The following is a 13023-nucleotide window of genomic DNA, read 5'->3' on the forward strand; positions in this document are numbered from 1 at the left end:
TACAGCAGGTATTATTTTCAAAGTTTATTTCTTCACTTTTTACAAGTCCCTGTAAACAATTTAACAGCACCTTATAATAAGAGGCAGAACGCTGGAGATGGAGTGGTCAAAAACCCTTGGGCAACTGAAGGGGATAGACTATAATGTAATCAACAGGTTTACTATCGTGTGAGTTGAATGCGTGAGTGATATGGCTATAGGTTCTAAAGTCCCCTAAACAAATCACTGCACAGACTAGCACCAATAAATTATATAGAACAAGTTTATGCTGATGAAATAAATAGGGTCCTTAATCTTTTTTTTAGAGTGGTATTATTGCTTTGATTCTTATAACAGCCCAGGTTCAGAAAAAGATTGTGTTTCACTTAATAGAGGACAAAAAGAGCACCATGACAAGTTAATCACCCTATCTTAAGTAACGTCTAGGTCACAGCTGCGACTTTGACACAGATGTTACAAGACCGTATAGAATAACATTGAGCAAAGACGGGATACCTGATTCCAACTCCATTCAAAACCTTTGTTCATGCATACAATGAATATACTGTTCAACACAATTTTAAGAAATCTAATTCAAGAAACTATTCAGTGTTTTTAACATTTCAAGGCACTGCAAGAGTATGATACTGAGTCAACCCCTTCTTTCATAATACACCACGCGGTTTCATTTTATCTTTACAGGAACTGTGCACTGGCACTCAATAAAGAATACTTGGCACCATTACATGCAAAAAGGAACGTGACTTTGGTTTTCACAATGAACAAAACTTTAAAAAAAAGCTGGGATGTGCAATATGTATTACAAACATACAGCCTGTGTTGCAATGTGAAGTTTGGTCCAAAGGTGTTAAATCTACAGCAAAAGGAAATAAAAAAACCCAGAATACAAACCAATGGCCCATTATTGAATGGTTGGCTGCAGCTGTAAACATGACAGAATGTTCAGTTAGCATTTTAAAAAAGTGTATCCCAGAGTAAGCCTGTTGGTCGAATAAAAACAAAAACAGAAAAAGAAAGTCCTCAAAACATCAGTTTTTAACAAGTCTGTCCTATAAATCCAGTATCTAAACTGCATTGAAAAAGGATGTTGAGAGAGAATGACTGAAGAATGTAAGGCATTTGTTCAAGGAGGTAGATGGCTTCACAAAATCATTGCATTTGCATTTCCAGTTCACGCTCACGTTCAATGCCCACATATTTCAGAGCATCGGCTTGACTGTATCTAAAAGAGATTGTAAAATACAATGAAAGTTAGAGGGAGCTGCAAACATTTCAGAATTCTTACAGAGATGAGTATGACATTTTTTACCTGTAGTCAAAGAACAATTCCTCTCCAGTCTGTATGGCTCTCTTAGCAAATATGCCAATTCTGTGATCCCCATTAACCATCATGACTGTTGAGGGCAGAAGAGATCAGACCACAAGATCAGATTTTAAAATCTTTTTGTAACGTCATTTCCTGCTCAGCATTTTCCCTAACTTACCTTTTGCGTAGCAGTTGGGGTTTACAGAGTGGTTAGCAAACCTGATCTTGTTTCCTTTCCTAGTTGCATCAACGACAAAGTCTGTGGGTAAAAGGTGGGAGGTGGTTAGCCTTTCAGAGCAGCAACAGTTGAAGTGAATGTCTGTCAGACGGAGGTGTATTACCGTTATTCAGATTGAACAGGAAGCTGCACATGTATTTGTCATAGACCTTGCCTCTGCGGTCTGCTTCGTCCTGAGAGATGATCTACCAGGTAAAAATAGAAACATGTCATTTTGAAGGAAATGCATCATTCTGCGTAATAAACTCTGGTGATGTCTGTCAACACAGCTTCTCACCTCCCCACAGTACTCAGAGATGAACTCATTCTTGTGAACAGGCTCTTTAATGAAGATGCCCCAACCAGCCACGTCAGATGGAGCGAGTAACAAGTGCTAAAAGATCATACAAAATGGTATAAATAACAAAAAAGAGAATCCCAATTAGATACTCTATAATATTTATATATCAAAACCAAAAAATGTCTGAAATGATCAAATATATTTCGGAGAGTTGGTGTATGTCAGCCAATGTTTGTGTTAACTTCTACAGGCCAAAAAACATTGAGAAGAAATAAGGTAGACACAAATGTAAATAGTGCAGTCAAAGACAATGGGTTCAGGCCAAAAAAACTACATATTAAATTGAAGATGAATAATCATGCCTTCTTCGCTCCTCTCTGGATGCTGCAGTTCTTGCAGGAGACGTTTTTACTGTCCCAGTGTTCGGCTGCCCCGCAGGTGAGGCACAGGTCAGGGTCACACTCCCGTACGGCAAGGTAACATGGGCACTGCTTGGTGTTACACTGCGCTTTACAGCGGCAACCTGGAAACCGGTTCTGACCTGCATAGAAAAAACGGTTTAAACAACTTGATTGAAGATCTGAAATGGTTAGATACTATATTAACCGACTGTCCTTTTTTTTTGTATTTTGACAAACTGGATATCTCAATGTTGCATGCTTAAAATGACTAGACTGTTGTGTGCTTGTGTATACTCACATTCCGAGCTACACTGGCAAAATTTCTCACAGAAGTTCTGAGCAGTGACACAGGGGCAAGAACTGTCACATGGCTGGCGAGGGTGGTCACATGGCTGATAGTTGTACACATGATTGGAGGAGCCATCTGCGTGCAGACATACGATGCATTTGTCATTCTTCCTTTAAGCACTAAATAGTGGTTATTTGGCAAAATGACTATTTATTTTACACTTTTAGGCTGTGCATAAGACACCTGCATTTTTGTGATATGAGCTACACACCTTTTTTTAGTTGAATCTTCCGACAGTGGGTGGCCCACAACCTAAAACAAGCCAAGAAACACATCAGATGTTTAATATGATCTTGCAACTCATCATGATGTATTTACTGAAAATCTCATTTAATGAGATACCTATGTTTCCTCTTTTTCTTCCTTTGAGGAGTGTTTTCATCCACCGCAGGTGCACGGGCAATAATGCTGGATTCTTTAGCCCCGAATTCATAAACCTATCAGATCAAAACAAAAACAAAGCCTGAAGTACTAGCTAAACAGTAAGAATTGTTTCACAGTCTCTCTTGACAACCATATTAAATCTTTTACCACATTTTTACAGCAAATTTACTATATTCTACTATAAGCAGATGAAAGCAAAATTCAAATTAATGTGTTCAAATATTTAAGAAAAAAACTCATAATGGACAAAAAACAGTGAATTGATAGTATTACCATGATACCAAGTATAAACCAATATCTCTATGTGTAAACAAAGTAACATTATAATATAAAACGTTGCATGTACCTGTCTGCAGGTCTTTGTGCCGATGAGCTTTGCGATAGCACAAAAGTTGTCATAGTATGTGCCGATCAGCACTCTGAAAAGAGAAGCCTCTGCTCCGCTCCAATCCACATTTTCTGGCGGCTCGGAGCTCAACTTCAACTTCACTGGAGTCTGACAGCGAGAGTTTGCTTCTGTAAAACACATGTATCACATATTACACAACTACTGACAAACAGTTTGAGTAGGGGTGGACCGATTATCGGCCTAGCCAATTATCTACGTCGATATTCAGCATTTGTATGAGTATCGACATCAGTCATTCAAGTCGATTTGCCGATTAATGTTTTATGAAACGCGCATTTTGTCTCTTATACAGCCTCCTCTGTAACACGCCACTCTCTGGCCGAGCAATGCATGCCCTCTGCCCATCTCAAAGTCATGAGTCTGGCCTATCACAGAGGAAGGCTGAAGACACTGAAAGGATTGCCCTATCGTACTGAAACCAATTGATGCTCTCTCCGCGTGCATCTTTCTGAAACGCAATTTTAAAACAGACTAAAACTCTGCGAATACTCAAAGAAACGTAAAGCGTATGTATAAAGAAAGCTTGAAGTGTTACATTTTAAATGATCCATTTAATATTATTATTCTGATTAAGTTCTATGTATGAAAGTAAAGACCGGTACAGTTTTTCCCACATCAGCTCATTATGTCATCACATCCTTGCGCAGATCACTCTATTTCACATGATCTGTGAAAGCCCCAAACAATGGGACAAGAAAACTGCAAAATTCTTCGTCCAATACGTTGATTTTACTGCGCATTTGGCCGATCTTCACACAGTCATTAACAAAGAGAAAAGGTTTACATTCCGTTTGAAAAAAAAAAAAAAAAAAATCACCACTCCGAGGATAAACGGTTTCATTGTAAAGAGCGACTGCATCAAGTGGAGCGCATTCTTTCTGATGAATACCGTTTCTTTCTGTCCTTACTGTTAACCATGGTATTACTATAGTAACCGTGTAGTAACCATGGTTTTTGGGCAAAGTTTTTCTCAGAGCTCCTGATATTCTTAATTTTAAACATATTTTTCATTTTTGCACCAGACTCATATATCGGTTCAAAATATCGGTTATCGGTCTACTTGATCTGTAATAATCGATATCAACCCTGAAAAACTAATATCGGACGACCCCAAGTTTGAGGTAATGTTTTAAAATTAGCATTATTACATTGCTTAACAAACATTGCACCGAAATTCTAACAAATATAACCAATAATGTTGCAATAATTTATATTACCTGAGGAGCTGGTGGTCTCATCTTTTTTGTCATCGTCATCTTTATCGTTACAGTCATTGCCATCAGCCCCACCCTCTCGATCGCTGTCTGTATCTTTAGTTTCGTTGTTAACCGTTGGTGTGCTGGGTCTGCTGCTGCTGCTGCTGTTTGGGAGTCTACCTCTGCGTCTGCCCACTGTGCGCTTAGTAGGGGTCTTTGCACGCTCTGCCACCACACCAGGTGGATATTCCCTCACCATAACATCCTGATGAGATACATTTATTCAGATTAACATAAAATACAGTTTAAGTTTAAAGCCAGATGACCTTTCAAAACGTTTGCTTTGTTTCATATAGAGTACTTGCCTGCACAATATACATGTAGCAGTACACCCCACATGGTTTGCCGTCCACCAGATCTTCCATGTTTTTGCGCTTGTATGTGTTTGGAGTTGCATGAAAAGCTGTAAATGAATAAAAAGAACAAGTGTGAGGGGTAGGGTGACTGCCTTTGAACGACAGCTGCCTTTAGTGCAGTTGTTGCTTACGGTGAAGGAAGCAGTCGTATTTAAAGCAACGCCTGCAGAAGAGCGTGTGGAAGGAGTGCAGACTCTGCTCTCTCTGTACAGATTTTGCGTTTGGTCCGTCTATGTTGGGGGTGCACTCGGGTGGAAGAGCACCCGGGAGCTGCTGCTCAGTGAGCTCTTTATACCTGCAGAAAGATGAAGTAACATCATGAATCAGTTCATTGTACTTGAATCAAATGACTGCTCGAAGTGTTTCACCGACACATCGGACATACTTTTCTCTTAGTTCTTCAGGTGAGCCTTTATCAGGAAACATGGAAGAAATGACTTCAAAGATTTTATCAGAGGGGAATTTTTTCAATCCGTCATTGTTGTGACCTGTTGCACAAAAAATTGTGATCAAAATTTGGATTGTGTTATAAAACAAGACATTCCATATATTGGACTATTGTATGCACACACAAAAAACTCCAAAACAAATAAAAACCTACTTTTAAATCCAATCAAGCTTTTTAAAGAATGTGACTTTATGCATTTCAATTGTTTTTAATTAAGTCTGTGTCCACACTAGTGCTACACAAAATAAACAAGGTACATCTGCCATCAATTTAAAGTAATTAGTTTATACCAACAATCTGCTCAGGCTTCATTTAACTACTCTTACTTTCAGAATTGAGTTGGTCCTTGTGAGAATCTTCAGGCTCATCTTTTCCATCACAAAGATCCATCTTTTCCAATTTGCAATCATGTTGTTCTTCCTCTTCGTCATCTTCACCATCATCATCATTATCACTGTACTGATTGAGCGCATTCACCAGCTCCACAAAGATCTCATCATTTATAAAGCCACACTCTACATACAGAACACAAAACCGAAAATCTGAGTTACTCTCAAGGGTCTGCGGTCAACACAGTAATTGCTCTTTTTAAAGGAATAACTGCTTTTAGAGTTTATATTTTTCTATGAAAGTCTGGAAGAATATAATTAAATGTCACTGCTGACCTCGATCTCCATGGACTTTTCCATCATAATTTTTAATAAGCTCTTCAATGAAGGTTCCGTCTTGATCGAGGATTTCATCACCCATGTATGGGATGTTGTGCAACACAGTCTCATCTTCAACCTTGAATGGAATAAAATATTTATTTAAAATAAGGCTTTTAATGCTTGAATTTATGAGTCACATAAATAAATGTTGATTTACCATAAAATTCTGCTGGAGTGGTGACCACGAGTACATGACCGGCACGGACGCCACGGCGTTCAGGGTTTTGAGAGGAATGACTTGTCTGGAGAACTCTGAAAAGCCACTGTCAACAGTGCACTGCAAAATGAAAAATATAATCAGATAAATGCATCACAACATTAAAGAAATATTAAAAGAACATACAGCAGGTAGGATAATGATCCGTGTATAAGAATTGCTGCAATACCACATAAAACTCTATTAGACATTTTGATCAAGAATTACTAAAGAGATATTAAACAGATTACACGGAGGAAAGCATGTGAATTCGTAGATATGTTCTAACCTCTCTGGTCCCTCGTAAGGAGCTTACGGGTGTCATAATATGAACAGGCTGTATCCGTCTCAGTTTCCATTCCTGATTCAATATGTCTGTACGGTCCAAGATCTTCTGTCTGTTGGAGCTGAACATGCTCTGTACAACAACAAAAATATGTCATGTTCCCGGCTGTCTATGGCACCTAGTGTCCTCTTGTGTTATACATTAAAAGACCATCTGTAGTGTCTAAATCAAAAGGATGACAAATAAACTTGTATGAGCAGCTTTGCCGTTTCAGCCCATGGATCACCTTGACCTCATCTGCCCTCCTGAAGCGCTTGAGCTGCCGCAGTCGCATGTACTCCGATTTAACTCGTCTCCTCCAGCAAATCGGACCCTTCTCCGATTTCCTCCCAGTTAATCCCATGGTTGCCCTAAAGACAAACACAGTGTGGTTCTATATTTAATGTTACACTTCTTTTAAAACATACATAAATAAACATTGTTTTGTATGGTAAAGGAGAGAACTGTAGAGCGCAGGTACATAATACAGGGACAGAATTTAGACAAATATGAATTTAAAGGAACAGCTAGGATCACTCAATATTATTATAAAGACTAAAACCCAAAGTGTTGTGCTGAGATTATTTAATATTCTTGTAGATATGTGGGTTGAATATGTAACAGAGCAGCCGAGTTATGATCGGATATGCTAGACTGTGACAAAGTGTCATTTGTAAGTTCACATGTTTTCCTCCAACAGTTAGTTTTCCTAGTGTCTGCTCAGCATCCTTTCCAATTACTCAGGCATTCTGATAAATTTCAGTTTCAAAGTTTAACAGTACATTTGCTATTTAGACTTGGGACGCTTATGTTATCGGGGTGCTGAAATGACAGGTGTAGCAGCTCACTGGCACCCCTACTGGTAACATGGCGCATTAAAGCAGCTAATCTAATTAAAACGCTTACATTTATTATTATTTATGTACACAACTATCACAAAGGTAGTTTATCTAATAAGTACAGTAAAACAGCACTGGTCAACTTAAAATACAACAAATATATTAACATAAAGGCATTGGGGAGCGGATGAATACTTGGCATTCTGAATATATTGATATATTTGTGTATTCGTAGCCCAAAGGTTTCCACTGATATTTTATTTGTGTTTACCCCAGCTGACATTGAGGGATATTATAATGCATACTTTGTGTTATAATGAACGCGCGAAGTCTCTCTATATATATATCCACGTGTCGACTCGATTATTGACAAGAAAAGTAACAGTCTAACGTTTGAAAACTACAATGTTTATTGACCACAGTAAACGACAGTCTGCCAGTGAACCGCTGGTTAACGCATATTCCGCGATATGTTTAACTAAACACGCGTTCCTGAAGGAGAAAGATCGTTAATAGCGCGTGACATCAAAGTAAAACAACTAAACCAAACACTTACGACTTCCTCGCATAACAATAACTTAATCATGAGCTGTCAGCAGAGTAATGCAAGTCTCACGTGATTACTAAACTGTCTATAGTTTTCTAAAGCATAATTGACGTCCATACAATGTTTCGACTTCAAGTTAACTCGCTAACCGGTTAGCTAGGCTTCCTAACCAGACTAAATGCGCTTTAACAACCTGACACAAGTGTTTATTTGCTGTCTTTGCCTTGCGCTTACCTGCAGGTGGAGTCCAGTCCACATTCAATCAAGTGACTTTTTGGTCAGTTTGTCAGCACCGTCACCGGGTTAAGATGAACGGTTAACTCAGCTAGCTAACTCAGCTAGCTCGCGGGGTCGCTTCACCTCCGCACGTCCGCGTTACCAATACCGGCGAGCCTCGATAAACAAAAGACAAGCGCTCTTTTGTCTCGGTCTCTTCGAGTATGACCTTTGGTGGAGGTTTATAACTTTTGGCGAGGCAGACTGTAGTCGAGTTTGAATAAAATTCGAAATGTCTATCAATCCGAATATTTCCGTTTCTGTATTGAAGTATTGAAACCCGCTCAGTCTGTAGTTTATACTCAGAATTCGCCGCCCACCTCGGGCACTGCAGAATCAACGAGCGCCAAACAGATGAGCCAATCAGAACCAGCCATGTTCGTGCTGCTTAATATCGCGGAGTTCAATTGGCCAGGCGCTTTCGGGGATTCGTCCAATCGGATGCGCGGCTGCAGCGGGGGCCTTGCGAAGAAGTTCTCTTTGTTCTTGATTTTGAACGAATACATTTTGTTGTTAAACTTAAAACCGACGCGACAAATTGTGAGTTTTCGGATTTTTTACTGCCATGGATCATGTTAACCAATTGATAATGTTTTTGCGTTTTTGGACAGTGTCGTGCGAATTCTTTAGTAGAGTGTTCATGCTTAGTAAAGAAGCAAACGTTAATGTAAACAGATCGATTTGATCATAAAGTCGATATGGATAACATGTTTCATTTTAACATTCAACTGTGCCACTTCCTGTGGACTGTTTGGGCTTGGGTCAACTGGTTCATTAAGCGCCTCCCACTCCCGAAGAATCTCTGAAGGGGTCTATGACATCAGTACACAATGCCATGGTCCAACAATGGTCAGTTTTGCTTACTTGGCATAAATCCCGTCACGTGAATGTTTACAGATTCACTATATCTACACTAAACCTTGCAACATTGATGTAAGAAACCCCACGTATTTAACATGGATCGACAGCTAAATTCCATTCGGATGACCCAGTTCACAAATATAAAGATCCTATTCAAGACAATCACTCAATTTAAATGTTTTATTTAAAAGACTTCGAGGAAGAAATATAATTTACAGTGCTTGGTTTGGAATGATATTTCTGAACGTTTTGATCCCAGAAACAAAATAAAAATGACAAAAATAAATCAAAACATTCTTTTTCCTGAAGGTCACCAATTCCTCCAGAGAACTTCCATTTAATGGGAACTGCAATTATATAAAGTTCATGGTTTCTCTGAATCTCTTAGAGCTCATCTTTTTTCTGTGATAATTTTGTGGCGTGCTTTTCCACAAACTTGCTCAGTTCCTCGAAGTCCCTTTTACCGCCTTCAAGTTTGACTGGGCTCTGCTTGCTGTTGCTGGGAGCAAAGTAGATTGTAGGGAAACCCTCTACTTTATAACTCTCATGGGGCACATCATTAGCGGTGGCATCCATTTTGGCGATGACGAGATTCTTCTCATTCTTGTATTTCTTTCCGAGAGCAATGTAATCTGGCTCCATCTTTTTACAGTGGCCACACCACGGAGCATAAAATTCAATTAGGACGTCTTTCTTGGCATCCATGACAATCTCATCGAAATTTTTGCCCACCACAACCGTCACTGGTCCTTTGTTGCTCTTGGGAATAGGTTGAGACTTCACAATGGGTTTCATCTTGCCTGTTAGAGAACAAAAGACACATAGGCATTGGTTTGAATGTGTAGTGACAAATGTTATGCAAAAGATCCACTATCCAAAGAATTTAGCAACCAACATCAAACAGATAACCCAAAAACTGTTTGTATTTGCATAACTAGTCTATCTGGGGATTTGCTCAAAAATGTAAAGTTTAAAAGTGTCAGTTTTTTTATTTAGATCAATTACAAAGGCCATTTATAAATACTTCATGAGAAAATGTGACATATTTCTCTTATTATAACTAATAAGCAGAATAATTAACAAACCCACATACCTTTTTTAAAGGCCATAACAAAGCTATGAAGCACATCCGTGTCAAATTCTTCTGGTTCCATGGCATATTTCTTTCCTCCCTCACCAAGAATGCCAACATTCACCTCTTCACCACTATCACTCAATCCAAGGCTCTTCAGTTCATCAGCATAGTCTTCCTCATCCGCAATGGCGAATGTGTACTCGGGGAAGTCCTTCGCTACTTCAAGCACTTTGCTTCTCCAAAACTGTGTCGCTGTGGTAAAGATAACAAAAGGTGTCAGTGATGCATTAATGGAAACAGCTGTAATGGTATATCAATGTTCTAGATACTTTTAAGTACAGCCAGTCTGTTATACTCTTACCAACTCTGTAATCAAAACTGAAGTCTACTCCATAATATACAACCACAAGAGGTCGTTTGGTGTATCTCTTTGCATCATTGCTTTGTTTTCTATGTCCAACCAAAGGCAGTGCATGCTTCTTGAAGAAATCTTGCACTTCTGAAGCAAGTGTGGAATCCTTTAGGAAAATAGGAAATATCCCTTAGGAAATCTATTAAAAAAAATGTTGTGCATCTTAGGATGTCAAACTCTAAACTTACTTTAACTGTTATTGAATGAGATGCTGGCTCATATTTAGATCTAAACCGTTCAGGATGAAGCATGACAACTTGTCCTGGGGAAGCCTTGAGGAATTTTGCAACTTCGCTATCAAACGTATGTAGAAACTTGTAGTCTTCCCGCAAGGAGTTACCTTCAGGAAGAAAGAACAGATTGTTAGTAACAGATTTTAAGATTAGCTCTACATGGACTCCAACACAATGCCTCATTATTATAACTCACATGCTTCTTGATACTTCTCATATGCAGCATCTTCTTCACCAGAGAAAACTCCAACAATCGCAACATCGTCTCCGTCTTTTAGGATCTCCTGAACTTGTTTGAGAGTCTGAACTTGCTTTGACGGAGTCCCTGCCTGGTTTGTCATGTAATCAACAATGCCTAAACAAAAACCAGCCACGAACAGATTATTATTTTCTGATCTCAGAGCACCTCTAACTACATTGCATATGTTTTCATATACATCTTTATAAAATGGGCCTACCAAACTTCTCCCTTGGTCCGTTGTAGTCAAAAGCCTTGCCCTTCCTGAAGATTTTAAGTGTTGGGTAGCCAGAAACTCCAAACCGGGTTGCTAAATCACTCTCTTCAGTGGCATCAACTTTACCCAATGGAATAGGAGGAGTGCGATGGCTGAGCTCCTTAGCAGCCGTTTCATACTCGGGCGCAAGTCTTTTACAGTGACCACACCTGTTTGAAAAATTAACAGAATTAGTACTGCACACTCGTTCTGGACAAGAAAAAAAAAAAAAAAAAAAACTTGCAGAAGAAAATAACTAAGACACAAACCAGGGTGCATAAAACTCCACCAAGATGATGTCTGCATTGTTCACCACATCATCAAAATTCTCTTTAGTCAAGACAATGGTGGCCTCTGGAGGAGGTTTCCAGTCTGGTTGGGCAACTTCTTTAACACGTTTCACAATGGCTGCAAGGAAAAACAGTCAAAGCTTCACAAATGAAAGTGATTCAGAGTAACCGGAATCACTTCAGGAAGTGATTAAAAAAAAACACTTGCACTCGAATGCACATACCTTGCTCGCTTCGGTCCCCATCGTAGTCTATTGGCTCCCCCTTTTTGAAGATTTTGATGGTGGGATATCCAGACACTTCAAACCTACTGCCCAGGGCTTTAGCCTGAGTGGCATCAACCTTTGCCACTGGAATAGATGGGTCGTTGTCTTGAAGCACCTTAGCGATTTTCTCATACTCCGGGACAAACTGTTTGCAGTGGCCACACCTGAAAAAGATGACAACGGTCTTTGACAGCTGACTCTGATCGGTCTTCTATTAAAATGGAGGGACTGGAACTTACCAAGGTGCATAAAACTCAACCAATACTGTGTCTTTGCCCTCCATGAAGGTGTCAAAGTTTGCATCGGTCAAGACCAGCACCCCATTCTCATCCTTAACTTCAGTGTCATCATCATCTTCATCCACATCTTCTTCACCAAGATTTTCTGCTGAATCTGCAATTTGACATGCAAAATAAAAATGCACCTTGCATCAATTTGTGATGATTTCCATAATAATTACGGATTTTTTTAAAATGCAAATTAACAATGGTTTCAATATGGGAAAATGCATTGCTATGGTCAAACTATGGTTCACCAAGTGAGACAACTGTAAATTTGACGGTTACCATCATTTTCCTTCAAATGCAATACTTTAACTTTTGCTAGTACGGCTACGTTTGAAACGAATGTATTTGTTGTTAGGAAGCAACGACACAATCTAACACAATGCATTAGCTAGCAACTGAAGCTAGTGCAAGACTTTTACCCTATTTTAATATCCCCAAACACGCAAATTGTAATCTTACCATCCTTTGCATCCTCTTCACATCGGCTTGGCAATATAAAGTGTGTCACTCCGAGCAGCACTATCAACATAAGTGTAATCTTCCTCATTTTCACAGATTTTCACGCCTATTCTTGTTAAATGACTGAATTAAACCTGACGCATACACTGTTGTTGGAAAAATAAGCTATTTAAATACAATAATACTTAAGATAGCTTTGGCACTAAACGATATTGCATACGTCAATACAACTCATGCGTCTTTGGCAAAATGCATTTTTTCTGACTTGGCGTCCCCACTCCTATACTTGAACTTGTCTGACTTGCCACGCACCGATTGGCTGGCGC

At 39.2% G+C, this 13023-nt stretch overlaps 2 protein-coding genes across 2 annotated transcripts; both read right to left on the bottom strand.

Moving 5' to 3' along the window:
* Positions 1-11: 11 nt before the first annotated feature.
* On the bottom strand, positions 12-8627 carry ezh2 (enhancer of zeste 2 polycomb repressive complex 2 subunit). The gene is made up of 20 exons (XM_056738153.1): positions 8279-8627; positions 6906-7029; positions 6623-6751; positions 6295-6414; positions 6093-6213; positions 5754-5942; positions 5365-5467; positions 5111-5274; positions 4929-5026; positions 4585-4828; positions 3305-3474; positions 2917-3011; positions 2786-2826; positions 2524-2649; positions 2187-2365; positions 1822-1917; positions 1648-1729; positions 1485-1565; positions 1310-1394; positions 12-1222 (listed from the first exon to the last, which is right to left on the bottom strand). The coding sequence occupies exons 2-20, from the start codon at positions 7020-7022 to the stop codon at positions 1150-1152; spliced, it is 2313 nt and encodes a 770-aa protein (XP_056594131.1). The 5' UTR covers positions 7023-7029; positions 8279-8627; the 3' UTR covers positions 12-1149.
* A 720-nt stretch (positions 8628-9347) lies between these two features.
* pdia4 (protein disulfide isomerase family A, member 4) lies at positions 9348-12965 on the bottom strand. Its single transcript, XM_056738856.1, has 10 exons — positions 12698-12965; positions 12191-12344; positions 11910-12115; positions 11665-11803; positions 11360-11565; positions 11098-11256; positions 10857-11008; positions 10618-10774; positions 10275-10508; positions 9348-9981 (listed from the first exon to the last, which is right to left on the bottom strand). The coding sequence occupies exons 1-10, from the start codon at positions 12783-12785 to the stop codon at positions 9566-9568; spliced, it is 1911 nt and encodes a 636-aa protein (XP_056594834.1). The 5' UTR covers positions 12786-12965; the 3' UTR covers positions 9348-9565.
* Between the last annotated feature and the right edge of the window lie 58 nt (positions 12966-13023).

Source organism: Triplophysa dalaica, chromosome 23, assembly GCF_015846415.1.
Source record: "Triplophysa dalaica isolate WHDGS20190420 chromosome 23, ASM1584641v1, whole genome shotgun sequence".
Lineage (NCBI taxonomy): Eukaryota > Metazoa > Chordata > Actinopteri > Cypriniformes > Nemacheilidae > Triplophysa > Triplophysa dalaica.

What these genes read in the sequence shown, in the direction of transcription:
- pdia4 (XM_056738856.1), bottom strand. Translation starts at nt 12,785, where the DNA reads ATGAGGAAGATTACACTTATGTTGATAGTGCTGCTCGGAGTGACACAC. An exon ending in GTGGAGTTTTATGCACCCTG is followed by an intron (nt 11,566 to 11,664) that starts GTTTGTGTCTTA and finishes TTTTTCAAACAG; the next exon opens with GTGTGGTCACTGTAAAAGAC. An exon ending in TGAGAAGTATCAAGAAGCAT is followed by an intron (nt 11,009 to 11,097) that starts GTGAGTTATAAT and finishes TTCTTCCTGAAG; the next exon opens with GTAACTCCTTGCGGGAAGAC.
- ezh2 (XM_056738153.1), bottom strand. Translation starts at nt 7,022, where the DNA reads ATGGGATTAACTGGGAGGAAATCGGAGAAGGGTCCGATTTGCTGGAGG. An exon ending in AAAAGTCCATGGAGATCGAG is followed by an intron (nt 5,943 to 6,092) that starts GTCAGCAGTGAC and finishes TTCTGTATGTAG; the next exon opens with AGTGTGGCTTTATAAATGAT. An exon ending in GGACCAACTCAATTCTGAAA is followed by an intron (nt 5,468 to 5,753) that starts GTAAGAGTAGTT and finishes TTTGTGCAACAG; the next exon opens with GTCACAACAATGACGGATTG.